Source organism: Microcebus murinus, chromosome 13, assembly GCF_040939455.1.
Source record: "Microcebus murinus isolate Inina chromosome 13, M.murinus_Inina_mat1.0, whole genome shotgun sequence".
NCBI classification, from domain to species: domain Eukaryota; kingdom Metazoa; phylum Chordata; class Mammalia; order Primates; family Cheirogaleidae; genus Microcebus; species Microcebus murinus.
Genome location: NC_134116.1, coordinates 7519014 through 7544511, shown reverse-complemented (window position 1 = coordinate 7544511; position 25498 = coordinate 7519014). Strand labels below are relative to the sequence as shown.

The 25498-nt window shown below is 44.6% G+C and overlaps 1 protein-coding gene across 4 annotated transcripts in view; it reads right to left on the bottom strand.

The window, feature by feature from the left end:
* The window catches only part of ANKRD10 (ankyrin repeat domain 10), a 33646-nt gene extending 23984 nt beyond the window's left edge, over window positions 1-9662 (bottom strand). For 3 of the 4 annotated variants that reach the window (XM_012751989.2, XM_076009282.1, XM_076009281.1), the window contains exons 1-3: window positions 9299-9662; window positions 4352-4504; window positions 1170-1261 (exon numbers count right to left, since the gene is read on the bottom strand). In XM_012751989.2, coding sequence (XP_012607443.1) covers window positions 1170-1261; window positions 4352-4504; window positions 9299-9508 — 455 coding nt within the window. In that variant the 5' untranslated portion in view covers window positions 9509-9662. Of the gene's footprint in view, window positions 1-1169; window positions 1262-4351; window positions 4505-5677; window positions 6534-9298 lie in introns of those variants that run through there. The other variant, XM_076009280.1, reaches the window with a different exon arrangement.
* Between the last annotated feature and the right edge of the window lie 15836 nt (window positions 9663-25498).

Below are 25498 nucleotides of genomic sequence, written 5' to 3'. Positions count from 1 at the left end.
CAATCTAATGATTAATCTTGCCAATAAACTTAATGAAACAGAAGCTAAGAGACTAATGACAGCCTCTGGTACTTAGACATGCCTTGCATTAACCTCTATGGTTTTGCTGCCCAGGATCTATTTTCAATATTTATTATAATACAGAGTCAAAGCAATGAAATGGAAACCAAAGGGTTAAACTAAGTTAGTTTTGTGGGTTTTACTTCTCGCAATGTCTAAATTTTCACATTTCCAATTAGAAAATGTGGTTTATAATTAATCATTATGAATCATTCATAACACTTAAGGTAAAACAAAAAAGCTGGTATTATCAGTTATTTTGGTTATTACAGCTCTATAGCTTACACTCAACATTTAAGGGTGAAAACCGCATCCATTTTGTTAATGCTGTGAACTGCAGAAGAAAAATTTTTATAAAATAAATTTTTAAGAGAAAGTTAAAACACATGAATTTAACACCTAAAATAAACGTATACTGGCATGGCTAGCTAAGGTCTGCATATAAGATCTCATTTCTAAATTAAAAAACTTAAACATTAAGACTGTTCTATCAAATTATAATCTAGTTGATGTAAACTGGGCTAAAACATTCTAGAACAATGCAATAGTATCAGAAACTCACAAGTTTGAAGTCTTTAATGTACATAGTAATACCTTCCTAGGAGCTATAAATCATTAAGTCATAACAGGCTTTAAACATCATGTTCTCACATCTACCAAGATGAGGAAATCAAAACGTAGAAAAGCTGTCTTCAAGAATTTTTTGAGCCAAAGAGGCCTGAAAAGATATTTTAATCCAAGCCAAGCTTCTTGTTTTGAAATTAAAACTTGGCAAAGAAAAGTCTCAAGACTCGCCCATGGTGACACAACTAGTTAGTGGCAGAGTCAATGATGCCAAGTCCCAAATCTAATTAGTTAACTGTTTTTTCCATCCAAATACTTTCTCTCATGACAAGAATTCGGAGGCTGTGAAATTAAACCCCCTTCTGCTAGTGGTCAACTTATGCCACACCACTGTCCTCACTGACACCAACTAGTCTAAAGGGCAATCTTACATTACTAATTGTAAAAATCAAAGCTTTAGGGCTTTTGCTTGCTCTAAGTACTGCCTTTAAACACAACATCCTTGACTACATCTTTACTTGGGAAGAATAAATGAAGACACTTACTCGATGTAAGCCCCATTCGCCACAAGGGCACTGACGCATTCCAGGCTCCCAGAGCGAGCCGCCTTGTGAATGGGAGTTTCACCCTCACAATCCTGAAACAACAAAAAGCAACACATAAACACTCAGACCTAAAAAAACTTCTGCCATTTTAAATTAAAATAATTAGCATAGGCCAAAGATGACCTCATCCATCTTTGAAATATAACACTGTGGTGAGCAGGATTTGAAGCAGAACACATAAATCTCCATGTGGAGAGATGATAAGGCCAGCCAGGGAATGTTTAGCTAAAGTCAATGACCAAGCATCCCAGGGCTCCTCCAGTCCAAAGGGTGTGAATGCTCTCAATGGTGATTCACAAACCATTTTATGGTAGATTTTAGCACAAATGTATTGTACATTAACCCAAAATAATCATAGCAAATAAAAAAAAAGACACCTCACATTAAAATAGTAGTGGAGGCCAAGAGATAGCACATAACAGCTACCATATGGCCTGATACACCCATGTTCCTTTGTGCCTACCACACATGCCTTTGTGCCTGAGTCAACGGCATCAATGTCTCACTTGAATTTTCTATTTTGAACTGGAACTGGGAACACATTTTACACAAGATGGTTTGGTAAAGAGAAGGGAGAACAACACAAAGGTCAAACACAACAAGCTCTGCATAAGAATAGGATTTATGATTTAGAACTCCACGATGGAGGTGGCAGGAAAGACGTAACACAGGCAGAAGGAAGTGAACAGACCCAGGGAAACTACTGCAGAGACTAAAATCATCTAAAAAAAAGTTTACATTGTCAGGTAAGTAAGAGACAAACAGAGCAAATGTAATCAAAGGTACAAGCCATCAAGAGAAGAAAATCATTTCTGTTAGAAAAATTAAGAATTTGTGGCTGGGAGTTCTGAGGGCTCAGCAGCAATCACACTTCAAAGCCACAAGCTGGACCTGGCAGCAGGCGGACCACCACATAATCAAGGGATAAAGATAAAAAGCAGGAGTGGGCAAGTGTGGCTGGAGTGTGACACCAGAAAAAAACAGTTCACTCAACATTCAGTAAATATCCGGGCTCCTTCACCAGTGCATTAACTCACTGGAGTTTTAAAGCTGGGGTGGGGGCCACCTGCAGCTAAAACAAACAGTGGTAGATTAATTTACAGAAAAACAGAGTAGGAAAGGCTCCACTGCTTAGCAGGGAGCCTTTATTTAAACAGGGGTCTACACAACCCTAAACAGAATACAAACAAAGCTCTAAACAGAAAAATCTCATTTTTGAAGAGAAACACAGAAAACCATGTGTCTATGTAGGAAAACTATTTAGTGAACTCAGATTTTTAAAAAAGCAAAAACCTAGCCCTTGCCTCCCCAAAAGGAGAGGACAAAGAAGCAGTACAAAATAAGGACAAATAAAAATTACGTTGATAATGCCAGGGAAACTAAAATTTAGATTTAGATGAGGTTTTTGCCACCCCAAAAAAAGTTTTTTAAAGCTATCCTCAGAATAAGATGAAATAAAAGAAAGGGTTTGTTATATTGGGATAGTAACAGATGACAAAGAAAAATCAAAACTACCCAGCTCCTGTTTAGTGTTATATATACAAGGAGAACAATCTTTAAAAGCAGAACACACAGGACACCAGGAATGCACACACAGAGTAAAGTCCACGTGAGGACACGATGAGGCAGCAGCCAACTACAAGCTTCAGAGATGTTTCAGGAGAATCAAACCTGCTGACACCTTGATCTTGAATAGCCTCCAGAATGGTGAAAAAATACATTTCAGTCATTTTTTTAAAAAAAGGGGGCAGAACACACCCTGTTTAAAGAAATTTGCCACCAGAAGGTTCCAAGAGTAAAAGCCACGTGAAGGGCACCCAAGTCTCCAGTTCCGACTAGTCATCTTTAAACTATGGCAAACTCTGGTTGATAAAGGGACGGGGAGTGGTGCTAGAAATCTGAAGACAGGTCAGGCACCTTGATTTTTAATAAAGGTGCCTAGCCTGTCTAATCTAGATACTACAAACTAAAGGCAACATCAAATGCCAGCTAAAATCTACAAGGAGTATTAAAGAGAAGGCTTGCAAATACTTACCTAGGCTAGTCAATATAGACTCTAAAAACAAATCACATGAAAGTTGACTTCATTTCCTTTTGGGGAAACCCAGACACTGAGGCTGCAGAAAGCACATCTGCGTTTTAGTAACCGCCTAGGCTCACCTAAGAGACGGCCAGTCTGTAATATTCACCTTGAGAAAAATGAACTTAGAACTGTTAGCAGCTAACATGCCAAAAGACTAACAGACTAGAAGATGAGTTTGCTACGCCAGGTTCAAAAAAATTAAATGTACACAAGATGAAGAATGAGAAAGACTTGGATCTGGCTTTGTAAGAGATTACAAACTGATTACCTCAAGATGAGTCAACAGTGTGTTGGGGCAGCTAACAAAAGGGCTATCGTGACTTCAAGGGTTAAGGGTACCCATCACAAGAGAAGTCTGGGGACTGGTCCAAAGCAGACTCTCTATGGATGCTTCTATACCCAGATGCCTGCCTTGTGCAACCAAGTCCCTAATAATCTGAACACCTGTGTGCACATGTGTTTCATTTAGGTGAAAAGATCTGAAAATACACCATAAAAAAGTGGCACAATTATGTTCAAGTTTGTATACTTAATCTTAAATCCCAAGTCTGTGCATCACTGACTGTTCCCACTTAGTAAATAACCCTTAGCTACTTATCTGCATCCAGTCATCATCCCTAACTTGTATCTGAAGCAACATTAACTTCTTGAGAGCTGACTTAATAGCTCTATTTTTGCTAGCATGAATGTGTTTTTTAAAATAATTACCTGTGGGAATGAAGCTAAGGCAGCTGTGAGCAGGGAACCAGGAAACTTGGACTCCAAGCCTGGCTCCTTTAATTACCAGCCACAACCCTGGGCAAATCACCCTGGACACAGCTGATTATCCTGAGTCACATAATAGTCACCTATAAAGCACTCTTATAAACACAAAGCATTGCTACAGAAAGGGCCTATTACCCACAAATAATTGAAGAAACAAATTCCAGTTTGCTCTCAGGTAAAGATATCAAACTCTAATTAAGGTCTCAATTTAAAACAGTACCACCACGTGCATAATTATAACTAGAAAAAGAAAAAAACAAAAGCAAACAATCACCTGTTTGTTAATGTTGGCTCCAGCTTGAATCAGCCAGACTAGGCACTGAGGATGTCCTCCAAAAGCAGCAATATGGGCTGGTGTCTGGGAGTACCGCGTGGTGGAGACGTTGAGTGTGGCTCCAGCTCTCACCAACTGTATTAAACACTCCAACTTCAAAAATAGGAAAGGGGTGGAAACATGCAGACATGTCAGTTTACTACTAAATGTTACACAAATAGCCTAAATTCTATAATGGTGATAAATGGTATTTTTGTTATTAATTTTTTTAAGAGAACAAATTAAGTCCTTCCTTCTCTGATACCACACAAATTTTAAAAGGCATTTAAAAGAACATTTCTCCTTGTCCTTATAAAATAAGTTGGCACATAGGAATAGAAATAAATGCAAAAAGACTAGTACTATACAGATTTAAATTTTTTTGGTTTCCCTACATTGAATAAATCCCCAATCAGAAAAGATTAAAGTGCATTATTCAAAGCCTTCTACCAAAACTGGTTTTTTTTTGCACATATTATTCAACACAAAGAAAACGTTAAAGTAATTCCTAGGTTACAAAACTTTTCCGTAGCCACAGTAAACTATAGTCAAAGACTGTTTCCTGTGCACAACTGCACACTTTCATACAAGGCAGTACTGAGTATTTGTTCATTATACAATACTCAATTGAGGCCCCTTCTGCGTATTAATTTCTTAGTCTTTTAAAAAAGCTATGCAAAAAAAGGCCTGCAGCACAGCTGAGCTCTGCACCTTACAGGTGACTAACAAGAAGACTGGCAAGACAAGATTTTGTAGCCAGGTATGAATACTATGCTAGCCTCTGGCTAACAGAATTCATCTCGTTCAACAATGCCAGAGCCTACCATTTTGTCAAGCAATTGCTCAGCTCCACATGTACTCTGATGCTGGCCTCCCTGTTTTCCCTCCTGGATCACAAAGCATCCAGTGAAAAAGCATGAACTGTGAGCAATTCTCTTTCAAGAGGAGAGACCGCACATGAGAAAAGATATCTGACACTCCCATCCTGATCCACCTGTTTAGTAATTTAAGCCTTTCCTTGCAAAGGATAGATCACTTCAATAAACACTTTTGTGAAATGAACTCACAGGTGGGATATACACTTTTCAAACATGGTATGTCTTCAACATACTTGAACCTAGGAGTAAAGGCTGATGAGACAACTTTTGTATATTTTGATTTATTGCCTTTATTAATTTACTAAGTGAAAAATGAACAGATTTTAAAATCAATAAAAATGAAACAAAGATGAAAATCACTTTGTGTGCCAAAGTGGTTAGTCTTTAACCACTTTGGTACGGTGCTCACCGGCCGCGAAACCTTGCCCACAGCTGGTACTCCATAGTCCGCAAGATAGTTTGTGCTGTGCATTGATGACAAATCCGTTTTACTCTTGTGTGATGAGGAAAGCTTGAAAGCACTGAAAGCTTGTTTTACTTTACAGGCAGCTTTACTTGTATTGTAAATCAGAATAGGTAACATATACATTTATGTTTTTATTACGTTATTTTTAAATGTTTACAATTTTATTTTGATAAATGAAAAATTAGAAAAGTCAATTCAAAATTATAGACTAAAGTCGACGGTTGGCTGTGTGCCTTCATATCACGGCTGGCTACAGTTGACGCTGGGCTGTTCGAGTTCATCTGTGGCTATCGACTATAGTCCACACTTGTACCAAAGTGGTTAACATCAACCGAGAGCTCACTAGACTTAAATCTGTTACACGTTGGTTTAATTTAGGAAACTGGGTTTGGAATTCTGAAAAGATACTGTTCAAGAGTGTATTTTATAAAAGCAAGGTATAATTATAGGTTTTAAATAATGTTTAGTCGTCTGGGAACAAATAAGCCTCACAAACAATGAGGTAACTTGTGCACCATTGGCACATTTCTAAGAACACAAGCCTGGACCCATATACAAGGAGGGCAACTGCTGGCAAGGTGGGGCGAAAGCCTGTCCTGGGAAGCTGTAGCCCTGAGTCCTGGCCTAATTTCTGCTCTGCCAGCTTTTTCTCACAGATGGGCATGGACAGGAGAGAAAGGTTTCTAAGGCCCCTTCTGTAGCTGAGCCCATATAGGCCTAATGATTAAAGACAGCTGAAAACAGGCCAGGCGCGGTGGCTCACGCCTGTAATCCTAGCACTCTGGGAGGCCGAGGCGGGCGGTTTGCTCGAGGTCAGGAGTTCGAAACCAGCCTGAGCAAGAGCGAGACCCCGTCTATACTATAAATAGAAAGAAATTAATTGGCCAACTCATATATATAAAAAAAATTAGCCGGGCATGGTGGCACATGCCTGTAGTCCCAGCTACTTAGGAGGCTGAGGCAGAAGGATTGCTTGAGCCCAGGAGTTGGAGGTTGCTGTGAGGTAGGCTGATGCCACGGCACTCACCCTAGCCTAGGCAACAAAGCCAGACTCTGTCTCAAAAAAAAAAAAAAAAAAGACAGCTGAAAACAATAAAGGAGATGCCTCTAGTAAAAACATTTGGCTTCCAAGGTAAATCTACTCAAGTTCCTCAGAGACAGAGACTTTTTTTTTTTTTGAGACAGAGTCTCACTCTGTTGCCCAGGGTAGAGTGCCATGGCGTCAGCTTAGCTCACAGCAACCTCAAACTCCTGAGCTCAAGAGATCCTTCTGCCTCAGCCTCTTAAGCAGCTGGGACTACAGGCATGCACCACCATGCCCGGCTAATTTTTTTCTATATATCTTAGTTGGCCAATTAATTTCTATTTTTAGTAGAGATGGGATCTCATTCTTGCTCAGGCTGGTTACGTACTCCTGACCTTGACCTTGAGCGATGGCCCGCCTTGGCCTCCCAGAGTGCCAGGATTTACAGGCATGAGCCACTGTGCCCTGCTTGAGACAGAGACTTTTTCCAAGTGATTTTACTTGGTTTCTTTAAAAATATTCTGGTAAAATACACTTAACCCAAAAATCTACCATTTTAAAGTAGTTATGGCAATTTTTATCCTCAGAGATAATTGGAAGCATCCCTGGGTTGGTATTTTAAGTGTCCATTTGTAATGAGGCTTTAAGCAGTCTACAGATTGTACACTGATTATCATGAGACACTATCATCCTCAACCACGGTAGAGGAGGAAACCAGGAGGAAACCAACCACAGAGCGAGTCTGCTCAAAAAATAAAAGCAGTCCTTGATTGTAAGAAAACTGTTTTCTCCCTGAAACACAGGGACAGAAAAGATGTCAAGAACCAATGCTTTCAGTTTCCTAAGGCTTAATGTAAAAATAAACCAGAGCAAGAGGCCCTCTGATTACTCCAATAATCCTCATATTACTGACTGCCTTGGGAAATCTATTCAAGGCTGGAGGCAGAAGGGCAGGAAAGAGAGTGCTTTAACTTTTGTTTGTTAGGAAACTGATTTCCCATGGGCACTCGTTTTCTGCAGCTGGTACTGGAATAGCACAACTTTAGACAGAGCTGGGGGCTGATTAACTTGTTTGCCCCACCCTCACTATCAAAACTGGTTTTCATTTCTTAAGACTCTGACTTTTCTATTTTACAAGGAGAATCAGGAACTGTTGCCCAAAAGATACAAGGATGCAGTGATGTAGCACTAGGGACAAGCAAGGCATCTGAAGCTGCTTCAGCTGGTACAAGAATCTCCTATATATTTCAGTAAAACCATTTCTTTATTTCAACCTAACCTCATTTATGAGGGAAAACATTTATAAATGTTGCTGAATTTGGGAAAATTAAAAAAGGTTAATCATTAAAGTGGATCATTTTTGAAATGCATGGTAAGCTCAGTTTAAGACAACTACTTCTCTGAGCAAATACCCCAATCGACTTCACAGATGAGAAAACTAGTTACATAACCTTTTTGAAACTCAAAATAGCACTATTTCCCCCCAAACCTTCAATTAAAGAAGCTGAAGGCAAATGTAAAGGCGCCAGAGGAAGATGGTGTTGCTTAATTTTTTGTTTTGGTGACATCTCGCTGTCTCCCAGGCTGGAGTGCAGTGACGTCATCAAAGCTCACTGCAGCCTCCAACTCCTGGGCTCAAACGACCCTCCAACCTCAACCTCCCGAATAGCTTGGCCTATAAGCATAACCACTGCGCCGGCTAACTTTTCTTTTTTGTTGAGACGGAGTCTCGCTGTGTTGCCCAGGCTGGCCTCAGGCGATCCTCCCCCCGTCAGCCTCTCAAAGTGGGATTACAGGAAAGAGCTAGAGTACTTGGCCAAGGCTACTTAATCTAGCCACTGTCACGGTAATTGAGAGCCAAGACAAATACAACTACTAATTTTACTACACCTGTGCAAGCTAAGAATTTTAAAAACAAATATGTGACTTTCTACGCCCTAAAAACATGGAAAGCGTCAGCATTCCACTTACACGACCACCTGGGGACTTCCCAATCAGGTCAGTCCACAACCGACAACAGCTCAAATACCACCTACAGCTAAAAGCGAAGGTGCTGCAGGGGAGAAGCGGAAAGGACAGTCGCCTCGGGGCTACGGGTAACGGGAAGCCTCCGGGACACCTGGCTCTCTCGAGGGCTCAGCGCCTCCCGCGGGACTCTCGCCCAGGCCCGCGCCGCGCCCTACGGCCCCGCTCGAGCCCCCGTGCCAGGCGCCGGCAGGCCGGCCGGACTGCAGAGCCGAGTCTCCCGGGGCCCACCCCGCTGGAAACGTGCACAGCCCGGCAGTCGCCGCACATGCGCCCTGGGCCCCACCTGCCGCCCACCCCGCTTCCGCCCCGCGTTCCCGGCACGCCACGCGCCCACCCCATGCCAGGCCCCGGACCGCGCGCCGCCGCACATGCGCCCTAGGTCTCTCCAGCGGCGGTGGCGCCGACCCCGCTTCCGCCCCGCGCTCCCGGCACGCCCCGCCCCCCAGCCCCTGCCTTCCCGACCCCCAGCCGGAAAGCCGCGGAAAATGGCGTCTTAAAGCACCCGCGCCCACCTTGCCGAAGTGCGCGGCCCAGTGCACGGGCGTCCAGCCATAGAAGGAGTCCTCGGCGGCCAGATGGGCGCGCGGCGTCTGCTGCAGCAGCGAGCAGAGAGTGACCAGGTCCCCGTCGCGGCAGGCGCGGTGCAGCGGGAAGCGGAGCGAAAGCAGCTCCTCGCTGGAGAAGCCCGCCTCCACGCCCGAGCCCGCTCCCGCCGCCGACATGGTCCGTCACCGGAGAGCGCGAGGCTAGCGGGCCGAGAGAACGCGCGGGTGAGGAGCTGAGAGGCCGCAGCCGCCCGAACACAAAGGAGCAAGAGCTGCAGCGCCGCCGCGTTCCACAGGCTGCCGAGCGGAGCGCGTACTGAGGGACGGGGCGGGGCCTGGAGCGCTGGGGCGGGGCCTGCGCGGGGGCGGGGCCTGGAGCGGCCGGGGCGGGGCCGGGGCCTGGCTAGGGCCTATGCCTGGGGCCGCCAGGGCGGGGGCGGGGCGGCGTAAGCCAGGGCCGGGACCAGACTGAGCCGCCGCCCTGAGCGGCCAGGACAGGGGGCGGGGCCTGGCTAGGGCCAACGGCTGGGGAGGCCAGGGCTGGGGAGCCGGAGCGGCGGGGCGGGGCCTGGGCAGGAGGCGGGGCCTGCGCGGAGGTCGCGGGAGCGGCGCTTCGCCTGCGCCCGCGGTCCAGGCTCCTGGGCGGGCCGGGGCCTGGCCGGCCGGACGAGGGAGGTCGGGCTGCGGGAACCTTCCCACGAGAGAAAGCCCTTCCCTTCAGCGAGGACGAGGCTTTCCGAGTTGCACGTTGCGGGGGTTCTGCGCTACTCCCCGCCCCGCGAGCAGGTGGCACTGCCGCGTCCCTGCGGTCCGCTCGGCAGCGCGCCTCGGGTTCCTGCGAGTCGTATTTACTGGGCGCCCGCGGGCAGCCGCGCTTCTCATTACAAACCTGAAAACCGACAAGCCCTAGTTTCTTTACAGAGCAGGACAAATTATTCGGCTTTATCTCCTAATTAGGAACACCTGCCTCGTAACCAAGCACAACTTGAAAAGCTTAATCATAAGACCAGACAGCCAAAAATGAAAGGCTTTTTATTGAGAAGTATGTTACTGTAAGGAAATATTAAATTCCTTGTTTCAAATGATAGAATGTCATGGTCGTTTTTAAATAAATAGTTTATTTCTGATTTTGAAAAGCATCAATCATTTCACTGTCAATAACTATTAATGTTTATGAATATTTTCTTTCCTTACAAATATATGGTCTTCTAATCACATTTTGTTTTATTTGTATGAATTGTTTTTCCTTGTGTTTATCGCTTTTCCTTTTGCAAAATTCTACATCACAGGCATTTAACTTTAATGAGATGTCTAGGGAAATACTGATGCATAAGAAAGCATATTGCAGCATTAGTTAATAAAGCCAGAAATTGGAAACTTAACAAAAGGAAATTGTTACCTGATAGTGTAAACATACAACACAGCCATCTATTCATACAACACAACATTTGTCGAGTACAATGGAGAATGAAACAGATGCTGAGAAATGCCCTAGATATTATCAGAAAAGCAGCAAATATTTCAATTCATTGAGAAATTACTAATTAATGGGAAATGTGAATGAGACATAGAATCTATCTTCTCTCAAGGAGTTTACTAGATGTATCAAGAAAAAAACATTTTAATAGTTTAAGCAATACTTTTTGTTTGAACCAAAAGAATAGTAATAAGCTATAAACTCATTTCAAGCCTTGTCCACTCTAGAATTTAATCATTTTTCTTTGCACATTCCCAGTTTTAATCTAGTTATCTCTTTAAGACATATCCCCTGGCAATGACCTCCACCCTTCTTAGAAGAGAGGTGCAAAAGGACATAAGCATTCTTATGTCTTGTCATCCACAATAATGAGAGGGAGATGACTCTTTAGGCTGTGTTCTGCGAATGGTGAAACAGAGACACAGATAAGCTTGGGAGCTTGCCCAAGGACAAATTGCATGCCTGTGGCAGAACTTAGAATAATATCCAGACCTAGTTTCCAACCCACTGTTAGATATATTTTTTTTAACCTTGGATTTTATTTTGCAAAAAGAGTCTTTAAGTCCTGGAAAATAAAATAGGTTATGGTGATAGGATACTTAATGTCCATCTTTCTTCACTTAAGATGACTCTGGTTTTTTAGGATTATTTGGACTATATGTGTATCATGTAGCTGTACAGAAATAGGCCAACATACATATATATGGTGATGGATCCCCAAAATACGTCTTATGACAATTGTGAACGGGATGGTATCTACTCCCAAATGCCAACGTTCCAATTGGGTGATCTCCCAAGTTTTGCCCAACTCTTTATCAATCACAGATTTTCTTTAGGACTCTTATTTCTAAAAAGCTCTAGGGAGAAGAAAAAAAAAGTAAATTCATAATTAAGATCTTTTGTCTTTCATTTGATAAAGCAACCATAAAAAAGCAAACTTAGGTATTTGAACATATGACTCAAATACATAAACAGGGTGTGGCATGGTGATTCAGACCTGTAATCCCAGCACATTTGGAGGTTGAGGGAGAATTGCTTGAGGCCAGGAGTTCAAGACCAGCCTGGGCAACATAGCAAGACCCTGTCTCCACAAAAAGTTAAAAAAGAAATTAACCTGGCATGGTAGCACATTCCAGTAGTCCCAGCTATTTAGGAGGTTGAGATGGGAGGATTGCTTGAGCCCAGGAGTTTGAGGCTGCAGTGAGCTATGACCACATCCCTGCTCTCTAGTCTGGTGACAGAGCAAGACTCTGTCTCTAAAAAAAAAAAAAGAGAGAGAGAGAGAAAGAAAAAAGAGGAAGACTAGAAGAAGATTCAAACCTCAAAATATTAAAAAATAAAAAAACCCAAAACAAAATCCTGCCTTTAGGATTGACCTTGTATTTTTTCAAAAAAGGATTGCATTGTGTGGGGCTGGGCTCAGTTGCATGAATGGTGCAGTCACTGACGCTCAGTGTCCATACCTGCGGCAGACATTGGTGGAGTGTCTTCTGAGTGCTAGTATTACACTAGGTTGGTGTAGTACTCCTGGATTGGAGTGCAATACAGTGGGATTGGAGAGGAAGGCAGGTCCCAGATTTTTTCCCATAGTATCATGCTAAGGGGCTCTTTTTTAATTTCAAAAAGTGTTGGGAACTAGTGAGGGGGTTTGTGGTGCCAGTTAATGGGGCAGTGAAGGTGTGGGTGGAGGGCTGCTGTCTGGTTCTGGGGTTGGGGCAGGGAACCCGCTCTGCTGACGCCTCAGCCTGGACTCACTTGGAACCAGAGTCCCCTGTCCTCTCCCCTCCCCGCTGCCCGCCCATGCCCCACCACACTGGCAGATCTACATTTTGAAAAGGCAGAGCTGTTTCCCTAACTTCAGCCATTCGGATACTACCTTTCTGTGGATTTTCACCACCTCCGTGTGGATTTTTGTGTCTACACAGACTCTACATAGGATTGATGTTTTTCTTAAAACAGATTCACTTTTTGAAACTTACCAACTTTATTCACACCCTCTTCGTTAACCAAACATTAGTGAGTTTATAGTGCTAGTTATGTTTTTTCCATACCCACCTAAACAAATACATAGCAAGATACAGTTTGTTCCCAGGACTTCCCGACTGGCTGCTGTCATCTGTGGTACTTTGGAAAATGCCCCAGAGGAGCAAAGCCGCACATCTTAACCGGCCTGGAGGTGTCTCCACAGCAGGGCCTCCCGCCTCCCTGTGGACTCCTTGCTACCGCTGCAGGGCTGTCTGCTGGTGCATCGCATCCTTGAAACTAAGGCTGCTTCTGCCTGGAAGTTTTCTCCCTGCCCTGCCCCCCAGCATCCACTCCCTCCGTTCTGAGTTGAATTGTGTCCCCTGAAAACGTGTTGAAGTCCTAACTCCCAGTTCCTCGGAGTGTGGCTTTATTTTGAAATAGAGTTATTGCAGATATAACTAGTTGAAATGCAGTCACACTGGAATAGAGTGGGCCCCTCATCCAGTGTGCCTGGTGTCCTTATAAAAAGGGGACGTTTGAACACACACCTGCACACCATGTGAAAACGCAGGTAGAGCTGGGGCTGATGCTTCTACATGCCAAGGAACGCCCAAGACTGTGGGCAAACTGCCAGAGCTGAGGACGGCCTGGGACAGACCCTCCCCCACAGTCCCAGAGGGACCCACCTCCATCTTGGCCTTCCAGCCTCCAGAATGGTGAGACAATAAATCTCTATTGTTTAAGGCACCCAGTGTATAATATTTGTCACAGCAGCTCCAGCAAAGAACACTCTGTCCCTGCCTGGGTCCACCCCTCTCACTGAGGCTGGGCCTGGTGTCCCCTGGAGCCCCCAGGGTGGCCCCACTCCCTGCACCTCCTCTCAAAGCCCTTACCCCAGTCGGGCCTGGAGCTGTCCTCCCTTCAAGCAGACCCAGAGGGCTTTAAAACAGCCTAGAATTCTCGTGTCCTGTCATCTCTAAATGAAAAATGTAAAAACTGGATAAGAAAATGTTACTCATTTTTACAATTTATATAAAGAACTCAATTATAAAGACGTCAATTGAGACGTTCTCAATTATAAAGAATGTCAAGATTTTAGAGTCTTACTAATTGTCCTGTATCTTGCTTTTGTCTTGTTAAAAAAGTGATTGGCAAAATCACTTTAAATAAGCAAAAGTGATTACCCTTTTTTTTTTTTTTGAGACAGAGTCTCACTCTGTCTCAGTTGCCCTGGCTAGAGTGCCATGCTGTCAGCCTAGCTCACAGCAACCTCAAACTCCTGGGCTCAAGCGATCTTTCTGCCTCAGCCTCCCAAGTAGTTGGGACTACAAGCATGAGCCACCATGCCCGGCTAACTTTTTCTATACATTTTTAGTTGGCCAATTAATTTCTTTCTATTTTTTTTTTAGTGGTGATGGGTCTCCTTCTTGCTCAGGCTGGTTTCAAACTCCTGACCTTGAGCAATTGCCTGCTCCCAGAATGCTAGGATTATAGGCATGAGCCACTGCACCCGGCTCCCTTTTTTAAAAAACAGTGAAAAGGTACCGTTAGGCTTAAAGAGTTCACTCTCCCCAAACTTCCACATTGAGGACTAAACTCTGATCTTTTTCTTTTGCTAAAAACTCCTGCCTAAGGAGGCCAGCTGGGTCAGGCTGACAAACGCAAAATTCCCACTAAGCGGCTTTTGTTAACCAAATAATGCAGTAGTTTACTTCCCAACGGATTCTGGTATGGCATTAACATCACCTAAAAGATAAGAAGCCTCTATCTTAACTCAAGCATCCTAGCAGATGCCTGTCATAAATTTAAAATATCTTGACTCAAGCATCCTAGCAGATGCCTATTCGTAAATTTAAAGCATCTTAAGGCGTCCTTAAAGCATCCTAGCAGGCGCCTATCATAAATTTAAAACGTCCTCCTGTCTGGACCTCCCAGAGTGCTCACACCCTTATCTTAAAATAAGTGTATCCTTTCTGGTCTTCTAGATAAAGTCTAACTCTCAGCCAATTGCCAGCCAAGAAATCTTTAAACCCACCTATAACCTGTAAGCCCCCACTTCGAGATGTCCCACCTTTTTGGGCCAAACCAATGTATGCCTCTCATGTACTGATTTGTGACTTTGCCTGTAACCCCTGTCTCTCTGAAATGTATAAAACTGAACTGCAACCCAGCCACAGTGAGCCCACTTGCTGGAGGCTTCTTGAGAGTGGCTCCGGGTCATGGTCTCAGATTTGGCTCAGAATAAACTTCTTTCAAATATTTCAGGGCTTGGATTTTTTTCATTCACAACCTAAACCTCCTATAAAACCCACCCTTCTCCCCTCCTAGGAGTGTGTTAGGCAGGTAGCCTTTGCCAGACCCCTAGGGAGATAAAGTAATGAAATGCAAAAGGAGAACTTACTTTCCTTATCCTCCCAGTTGTTTGAAAAGAATTTATTTACTGCCCCCAGAAAAACCTTCTATAAAACCGCAAAGCTCTCACCTTTTCTTTCCTGTATGCCTTTTTTGGCCTCCACCCATTTGCACCCAGATGCTCAAAATAAACAGCATTTTGCTACACATGAGGTTTCTCTCTTGGCTCTGGACCTAACAGGTCCCACATTCTACTCTAAAGCAGGGAGGGCTCATCTGCTCGCAGGTGAGGGCAGAATGGAGAGGGATGGAAGGTGAGGGACAGAGGGAGAATAGGAAAGGACAACTCACTGCCTGCCACCTAAAGAGAGAGCCAGCCAGGGAGGGGCTAGTCCTGAGAGGGGCTCCTGGGATGAGGACGGCCTCATGGTGGTTTCCTGACATCTTGGCCCTTGATTGGGCACCCAGGCTTTAAAATGTTTTCAATATATTTCTGAATTTCTGTACATTATTACCTTAGAGGACATCCCTAGTGAGTCAAGTCATTGCTAGTATTAAAATGTGCTGTGGCTGATCCACTTGGGGGCGGGTACTGGACCCCTCTGCGAAGTGGGCCACAAGTTGCTGGTTGCCACCCAGAGGCTTCTCCCTATAGGCCCAGCCACGCTCCCAGGAACAGGCTGCCTGCCCCTCCTGGCTGGGCCAGACTCTGAGGCCTGGTGCAATTGAAGGGATTTGTATCTTCCTTACCCTTGAAATTGCCACTGTTGTATTTATTCCTTAAGAACGTTCTAGAAGAAGCACTTTTAACCTGATAGGAATCTTGGTTACCTAGGATAAAATAATCTTAACCATTTCATGTTATAACTGGAATTGGGTTGTTGTTATTACCTAACACACAGCACTAAGTGAAGGTGGGAAGCCACGTGGGATTGTCACAGTCCTGTTCACAGCTGAACTTTGAAGTGTTGCCCCAGTTCTTGGGCTCCTGGCTTGGAAGAATTGTGAACCTTGGCCTGAGAGAGGGAGAGAGTTGACAGACACCCAGTAAGTGTACGTGAAGACGTTATTGAAGGGAGGTTTAAGGGTGCAAAGCAAAAGTACGTTACCTAAAAGGAAACAGGTCTGTCTCCAAGAGTGGAGAAAACCCTGTCTACTTCTATGTTTTTCCGTTTATTTATTTATTTATTTATTTTGAGACAGAGTGTCGCTTTGTTGCCCAGGCTAGAGTGAGTGCCCTGGTGTCAGCCTAGTTCACAGCAACCTCAAACTCCTGGGCTCAAGCAATCCTGCTGCCTCAGCCTCCCGAGTAGCTGGGACTACAGGCATGCGCCACCATGCTCGGCTAATTTTTTCTATATATATTAGTTGGCCAATTAATTTCTTTCTATTTATAGTAGAGACGGGGTCTCGCTCTTGCTCAGGCTGGTTTCAAACTCCTGACCTTGAGCAATCCTCCTGCCTCGGCCTCCCAGAGTGCTAGGATTACAGGCATGAGCCACCGCGCCCGGCCTTGTTTTTCCTTTTATATGCTAGTAGTTTAGGTAAATGTTAGTTATAATTATTCATAACTATATGTCATTGTTTTGGAGATTGGATTCTTTCTGTTTGGACATGACTTAAAGGTTATGTTCCAGTAGTTCTTTCTAGTATGTATGATGGGGAAAGTTCCATAACTGTTGATGGTGTTTTTTTATTCCCGAGTGGTCAGTGTTCCGTGGCCTAATCACCCCATTCTTTAAGACTGAAATAGCCATTCCCTCTTTATATTTTTCTGCAACCATTTCCTCCTTATTGTTTTTCTATGACTGCTTTCTCTTCCTGTCTTTCTGGTTTCCATTACCTCTCACTTGTGTTTCTGTTCCCAACAGGAACACCAGGGCGTGGGTGGCAAAGAAGACACACGTGCTCCAGTCACAGTGTGATCTCTGCCTAGAGGACAAATGCTTAGTTGATTGTCTTCTTTTATCCCACTGCATCTAGAACCTTCTACTACACTTCCTGGTCCTTCCACCCTTGAGGGAAGCAGCCAGAAATGGGGAGAGAAGCCAAAGAAAACAGCATAGCTCTGGCCGTGGCAGAGACCCCGGGGGTCACTGCTGGGCCAGTTTCCCTTCTCATTATGTTGACTTCTCCTTTCCCTGTTTCTGAAGGCTGTATTGATATACATGGAAAGAACATTGTGCAGGTCTCCTTGCTGGACAAAGAATTTCTTACTGTCTCTGCCTCAGTTTCCTCAATTACTAAAGGAAGACACTATTGTCCTGTGTAGGTGAAAGGTCATGGTCAGGGTCAGATGAGATTATGGATGTTAAAAACAATTTTTAGATTTTGAAGATGTTGGCTACTAACTGTTCTCCTGAGTGTCTTTGTTAACTTACACTGCCACCAGCAATTTATAGAAATCTCAGTTACCAAAATTCTTTCTGATATTAGGTATTGCTATTAGATGTTTTGGTTTTTTGAAGGCTAAATTACAGTGGTAATGGCTTCCAGGGACTTTGCTGTGAGAAACTGGCACCCCTCAGAGTGCACACCAGCCCGTGAGAGAGTCCCCTGGCGTCCACTTGGGTTCCTCTTGCCCTGCTCCTTCCACTGGTGGCTCCTTGGGAGAAGGCCTCTCCTAGGCCCTGCCATCTGCAGAGGGCGCTGCTGCTGCTGCTGCCGCATTCTGACCTCTGGCCTGGGATGTGGCTCTCCCCGGCCCCTTTATCCCAAATGCAAGATGGACCCTTCCTCTTAATTCTCCAAAGTGCAGCAGAAAGCAGCGGGTGACTTGGCCCAACACTTACTGAAGGTTGGGGCATACTGACAAGGACGTACTGTTAGTACTTCACAGAGAATACCTAGGAACCGGCACGTGGGCCCAGAGACCCAGAGCTGTTCTTGTCTTTTACATGAAGGCTGCCCTGCTTCACCCTAGCCTGCCCCCATGGGGCAGTGGGCAGAAAAAGAGCCAAATTTAGAGCACTACTTCCTACCACACTCAAAAGCCTGGTTTGTGCGGATTAGACTTAAATGTGAAAGCAAAATTAAAGAAGAGTTAGAAAAAAATATAGCAGAATGACTTTATGACATCAGAACAGCGAAGGATTTTGTAATAAGACACATAAAACGCAGCCAAAAAAATAGACAAATTTGACTATATTATAATTAATAACTTCACTTTGACAAAAGGAACCACGAACAAATCAAAAGACAAATTGTTTGTAAGTCATTTAACAAACACAGTTACTTGTGGCTTGATGGTAGGGATGTGTTCTGAGGAAGTTTCGTCATTGTGCAGACATCCTAGAGTGTGCTTAGACAGGTGGTAGAGCCCACTGCACACCTAGGCTGTGTGGCATTGCTCCTGGGCCGCACACCTGGACGGCAGGTTACCAGGCTGAATACTGTAGGCAACTGTAACGTAATGGAAAGTACTTGTGTATTTAATCATATCTTAACATAGAAAAGGTTCAATAAAAAAACAATGTTATAATCTTATAGGACCACTGCAGTATGTGGGGTCCATTGTGGACTGAAATGTCCTATGCAATGTATAGCTGTAAAGGATTTGTATTCAGAATATAAAAAGAATTTCTACGAATCAATAAGAAAAAGATGAACAACAAAATGGGCAAAGGATATTGACAGGCAATTTACTGGAAGTAAACACAAATGTCTGATAAGCAAGATCCTTAATACTTGGTAACTTCTGTGCTACTGAATGAGTCAGTCCTGACGGCAGGCAAATCTGCTGTGACCACCCACAGAGGCGCTCTCCACCACATGTAACTTGTCAGGACCATCCATCTCTCTGCTTCCCTCCACAGTCCAACTGCAGAGAATCCTCACAGTCATTGCCCGCAGGCGCCTCAGCCCCTTCCACCTGGCGCCAGTCCCAGCACTACCAGGGAGTAGCTCGGGTCAGAGTCATCACAGACCTTCAAGTCTGCCAAACCCAGTGATCAACTCTCTATCCTGATCTTATTTTATCTTGTAGGAACATGCAATAAGTCGACCATTTGCTCCTCTTTGACACACTCTGTTCTGGCTTCTGTGACACACCAACTCTTTTGTTTGACCTCTAAATGTCCAAGGACCCCAGGGCTGGGCACTAGATGCTCAGTTCTGCTGTTTTTTCTTCCTAGGCAAAGTCATTTGATCCTGGACCTTGGAGTACTATTTATATGCTGATGATTTCTAAATTTATGCGTCTAGCCCTGACCTCTGCTCTGAGTCCCAGACTTGTAAATCCAATGGCTTAGTTAGAATCTGTACTTAGATCTCTTAGAGGCATCTCCACTTATGCCCCAGATGAAATTCTTGACTCACCCTCCACACCTGTCACCCCATCCCACACATACATAGTGTTCTCTTGCTTTGTAAATGACACCACTCTCCGGGCAGTGGCTGGAGTCCAGCACCCGGGGCGGGTGGGGGTGGGGGGCATTGCTTCCTGACTCCTAGGTGCAGGCTGTCTGCAAAGCCCTGGTGGCTCTACCTCCACATGTATCTTGAGTCCAGCTCTTCTTTCTCTTTCTACTCCTGGCACCATGATCCGTACTCTCATTCTGAAACTAAGGCAATAACCTCTTAACGTTTCCTGTCCAACAGCCGGAGGATCTTTTTATAATGTAAACTAATAGCGCCAGCTTAAAACCTTCTCATCGAACTTGGAACAAAATCCAAACAGCGCTGCGACTTGGTGCCCTGATGGGCACTTGCCATTGCTCCAGCCCTGCCTGTCAGGTTCTGTCCTGCCCTCACGTGCTCCGGCCACGCAGGCCTCTGGCTTCCTGTTCCCGGAACAAGCCCTTGCCTGCCGACTCTCACAGAACACACGGCTTGTCTTCTGGCCTGCGCTCAAACATCTCTGCAAAAACGGTTTCCCTGAACACCCTCCCCAGGTCTTCCTCTCTAACACCACCCCCAGGCCACCCTTACCTCCTAGCTCTTATCCTGGGGTGATCATATTTTTGATGCACTGTCCTGCCCCACCATCCCTTGAATGGGAGCCCCTTGTGCCAGAGACAGAACCTCACTCACAGGAGATGCTCAAAATGTGTTAACTAAATTTACAGGGGAGTCGCATCTTTAGGGGGCAGGCTACACATTTTAATAGTTTGCTGCTTGTTTCCCAGTCAAAACCACCCCTGCAAATCTCCTTGAATTGTTCGTGAAGGACAGTACAAAGCTGTGGGGTTTTGCAGTAGCCACCGGCCACATGTAGCTTTTGAGCTTTTGAAATGTGGCTAGTGAGGCTGAGGAACTTAACTTTAAATTGTATTCAATTTTAATTTATTTAAATTTGAATTGAGAAACTGAAACCTGATTCAATTATTAGAAAAACTTTACATATGTTTGGAACAATTTGGATATGTGCACCTATTCTTTCAATTTTCACTGTTAAGAAATCTATATATGGATAAACTATTCTCAATGAAAGTTTAATGCTCCAGTTGAGATATGATGTAAAGTATAAAATACACACTGATTTCCAAGGCTTAGTGAGAGTAAAAGAATATAAAATGTATCATTAATAATTTCTAATGTTGAATGCATGTTAAAATGGTAGTTTTTTGGAATACATTAGGTTACAGAGACTATATTACTCAAATTAATTTCACCTGTTTCTTTTTACTTCGTTTATATGTAGCTAGTGGAAAAGTGTAAGTTATACATATATATCACAAAGTTTATGTATTAATTTCCAGCTGGCATATCGGAGACTAATACATGTATCATTCATCAATAGATCAATATAACTAGTTGCTGCTTTTCCCCTATGGGGAGAGACAGTTTCTTTGGTTGAGTACCAGGCTTGACGTAGGACCTATCTTAAAGAAAAAAACGATTATCTTTAAAGAGTGGAATCATTCCCAGGGTAGGAAACACTCATGAGAGACTTACAAAGACAGAGTCACTGAACCAATTGCAGGGCCAGGTCTTCAAACTGCCTGCCCAGCATATGCTGCCCTCACAGAAGGGCATCGGCCTCGTCTTCTGTTCTTTGTCTCTTCCTCCCTCCCTCTTTGCTGAGTGTGTACTGTTGAAATCACATCAATAACATGCTTACCTGCTAAGTATGCATATGATATGAGTCCACTTTAGGAACTTTTTAGTTCAAAATAGTAAGTATAATGTAGTCTTTTTTATTTTAAGGCAGTCTTATATCTGCTTATACTTCTGTCTCCCAATAAATAGATACGGGAAATGATTTTCACCTGAGAGTTTCTGTTTGCTTCAATGTGGGAACATTTGTTTTTTAAACATTTCTATATTGCTTGACTTTTAAAATGAGCAATTTTTTGGCAAAAATAATCGTTCTGGTAACAAAGTCTAGACATTACAGAAATATATGAACTAGAAAGTGAGATGAAAGCCCCTTGTAATTCTACTGCAGAGGCAGTTGCATTTTTTGTATATTTTTCCATGCAATACATAAATATAAATGCAGGCTGAGCATCCCAATCTGAAAATCTGAAATCCAAAATTGCTCCAAATTCAAAACTTTGAGTGCCGACATGATGATCAAAGGAAATGATCATTGGACTTTCCCCTCCTGCTCGAGCCAGGTGTGCTGTTTGGTCTCTTCCTCATTCCTACTCAAGGGTCTGTCAGTGGCGCAGGGAGGTGAGGACAGCTGTGGGGATTTGCCACAGCCCCTGCCCAGGGGTTGCAGCCCCTCAGCCTTTACAGCCCGGCCAGGGGACCCCCTATCCAGGAGTCTCCTGACACAGGCCTGTGTGCCCAGGCCCTGGGTCCTGGAGGCTGTGTCCTGCTACCCTGGCTGGGACCAGCTCTGGCCAGACAGCTGCTCCACCACGGGAGTGTGCCGCCCCACTTCCCCATAGAGTCTGGATGCCCATGCTGGGGACAGGGCCCCTTCCACGTTTGTCCTTCCTTGGGCCCTCTCTCTCAGCCCTGATGTACCCATTAGAATTCTCTTTTCATCTTTGCTCTTTTATCGCACTTAGTAATTATTTACAATAAAGTTCTCCTGTTTAAATTACTTACTGGATTCAGACTGGTACAATTCCCTTACATTTTCTTTTAGTCTTTCTAATGCTTTTATTCTTAATATTTGAATAATTAACTCATCTCAATTTATTCTGGTATGTGCTAATGTTCAAATGTAATGTTTTCCCAATTTACCTGCTATTCTCAAATTTTCCCCTGGATCCTCCATCATGTGCTAACCACCATGACTCTCAGACCTTCTGGACACTTTGCTCCATTGTGTGGATGCTCTGTCTATTCCTGTGTCATGCTGTTTTATACCCTGCAGCTTCATAATACATTTTGAAATATGGTTTGGCAAATTCCCTTGTACTTTTCTGTTCCAAAAAATAAATCTCAATAATCACCACCAAATCCCCTTCCTCTAAATATTAGACAATCTATACACATAATACAGTATAAAAATAGCAATTAAAAAATATCATGGAAAATTTTAAATTCTAACTTTTTCCACAAGCAAAAGGAAATAACTGAAATTACATGGTAGTTGGGGATTAATGACACCACAAACATGATATATAAAAAGCTCTGAAGCATAGTACATCTTCTCCCCAAAAGTATGCCTCTTACACCCAGAAGTCAACACAGAATGTATGTCATGCATATGTGTTTTAATTTGCAAAGCTAAAATGCAGACGCAGATTCAAACTATAAAAGCCACTGAGACTGGTTAGTGGAGCTAAAGGAGCATCTTGCTCCATTCTGCAGAAAAGAGGGGAAGGATGAAGGAGCAGAAGCCGTCTGCCTGTAGCCCCACACTGAGCTGCACACTCTCCTTTGCCTCGAGTCTCTTGCCCTCATTCTCTCCTGGGCTAACTATGCAGAAGACAAAGAGGCTTTTGCCTAGACCAACCAGTCCTCCCTTGGCTTTTGACCTTGGGCCACCAGATGTGTTTGCACAGATTGTGCTGCACCAGATGAGGCCGGGGTGCCCTGCACTGGACGAGAGCCCGGGGAACTCTGCACCAGATGAGAGCTCCAGGTGGCTGCACTGGACAAGCACTGGGTAGCCACCAGGGGGAGGAATTCCCTGTTTACATTCTTGAGTCTAGATTCGGGCCCAAAGAAGATGTATGGAGACTGTGGAAAAGAAGCATTAGAATTAAACATTCTATTGCCTTTGTATTGTCTATGAAGTAGGAAAAGTACTGATATATTTTAGGTTCTAGTAAGCCACAGAGGCACGTGGTAATAGCTGTAACCACTAAAAGAATGTATAACTAATAAATTAATAAAGGAAAAATTAGAAATAAAAATATCTAATAAATCTAACAGAAGACAAGAAGAGGGACACAAAGGAATATAGAACAGATGAGACAGAGAATAATTAAAATGGACTAAATACTCCAATTAAAAGCAAAGCAAGGCCGGGCGCAGTGGCTCACGCCTGTAATCCTAGCACTCTGGGAGGCCAAGGCAGGAGGATTGCTCAAGGTCAGGAGTTCAAAACCAGCCTGAGCAATAGCGAGACCCCATCTCTACTATAAATAGATAAAAATTAATTGGCCAACTAATATATATATGGGAAAAATTAGCCGGGCATGGTGGTGCATGCTTGTAGTCCCAGCTACTCGGAAGGCTGAGGCAGTAGGATCGCTTGAGCCCAGGAGTTGGAGGTTGCTGTGAGCTAGGCTGACACCATGGCACTCACTGTAGCCTGGGCAACAAAGCGAGACTCTGTCTCAAAAAACGAAAGCAAAGCATAAGCAATGGTTACAGTAGGTTTAGCAGTCCTGACCAAAGGGCAGGCTGGCGCACTGGAAGCTGCCTATACTCGCTGCTCTCAAGGGGAGGAGCAAAGGTTGGGGTAGAGGCGCACCTGTGGATGGACCACCTCAGGGACAGCATTGCAAATCAGCAGAGAAGCAGCTGGAGACACCCACAGCAGGGCAGAGAGAGATGGGGTGATTCAATGGTCAAGAGTGGAAGGTGCCTGGGGTAAGTGTCCACATGTAGAGAAGGGTCAAAGGAGAGATACCCGGGGCCCCACACTCCCCCCTCCAGTGGACACTGACACCGAGCTGCAAGGGGCTCCCCCACCACAGCAGACCCCCCAACTGACCAGGGAGCTGCGTGGACTTTGCAGCATTGCACTGCAGAGCAGGCACAGTGAGGTCCCGTCAGCTTCTGGTCTCGGGCCGCTGCAACAGACACCACTCTGTGCCCAGCCCCAGAGCACTGGGTCCGCAGAGGGGTCAGCTTCACTGCAGCTGCGTCCCCATTACCCTGCCATGCCAGTTGGGGAGCACGAAGGGCGGGTGCCCTCACGTGCACTGTGACTAGGTGCTGTGCATGCCCCAAACTGCTCCACCAGCTGTATCCAAGCAGAGCAGGTGCCCACCAGCCCTCAGCATCTGCCACTACCATCTCACCATCTCGCTAGCTCTGCCGCTGCCATCTGAGCAGCAATGCAGCAGCTGCCCTAGGGGGAGGGAGAGCCCCAGCCACTGCTACTCCCTGGGAGGGTGCCAGCATCTCCCTGGCCCCACCACTCATGGGTGACTCAACTGCTGCTGCCCCATGAGCTACTCCACTGCCAGCCACAGTCTCATGATCTTCCCAGGACTCTGAAACTGTCTAGGTCCCTGCCAAAGTCCTATGGCCTACCCTGGGGCCAGCTGTGATGTTGTGACATGCTGAGGTGTCCACCAATGCCCGATGACATGCCCAGGCACCAGCCAAGGCCACTCAACCTGCCCAGGCACCTGTCAAAGTCCTGTGACCTCCTTAGGCACCTGATAAAGTCCTACAACCCACGCAGGTGCCAGCTAAGATCACACTACCTGCCTCCATGGAGAGGAACTTGCCCAGCCTATGGCAACAGCATCCTGGGAATTGGTGGGTCAACCCACCAATCCAAATGAATATCCCTCAGTATTGGCTTGGATTGTGATAACCACAGGGGAATGGGATGACACAGAACAGCTGCATTACAGGCTCTCAGTGCATCTATCTTTCTCCTGTTGGGTCAATCCTCCAGAGTAGGACACAACAGCACTCTCTGGGGACTTCACTTCCTTCTCACTAATAGGAGAGTTCCCAGCAAAGAACAGGTCCACTGCAAACCTATCAGCCCTGAGCTGAGAGAAGTTGTTTCAGATGAGAAGAAACCAGCAAAAGAATTCTGGTAAAATGGAAAAACAAACTAGTTTGACATCCCCAAAGGATCACAATAGATCTATAGTAATGGATCCTAACGAAAAGAGAACTGATGAAATGTCAGAGGTGCAATTCAGAATACAGATGGCAAATAATTGAACTGGATTGAAGAGAAAGTTGAAAACCAACATAAAGAAACCAAAAAAAATATTTTAGGACATAAATGAAAAATATGAAAAACTTGCTAAAGAGATAGACAACATAAGACA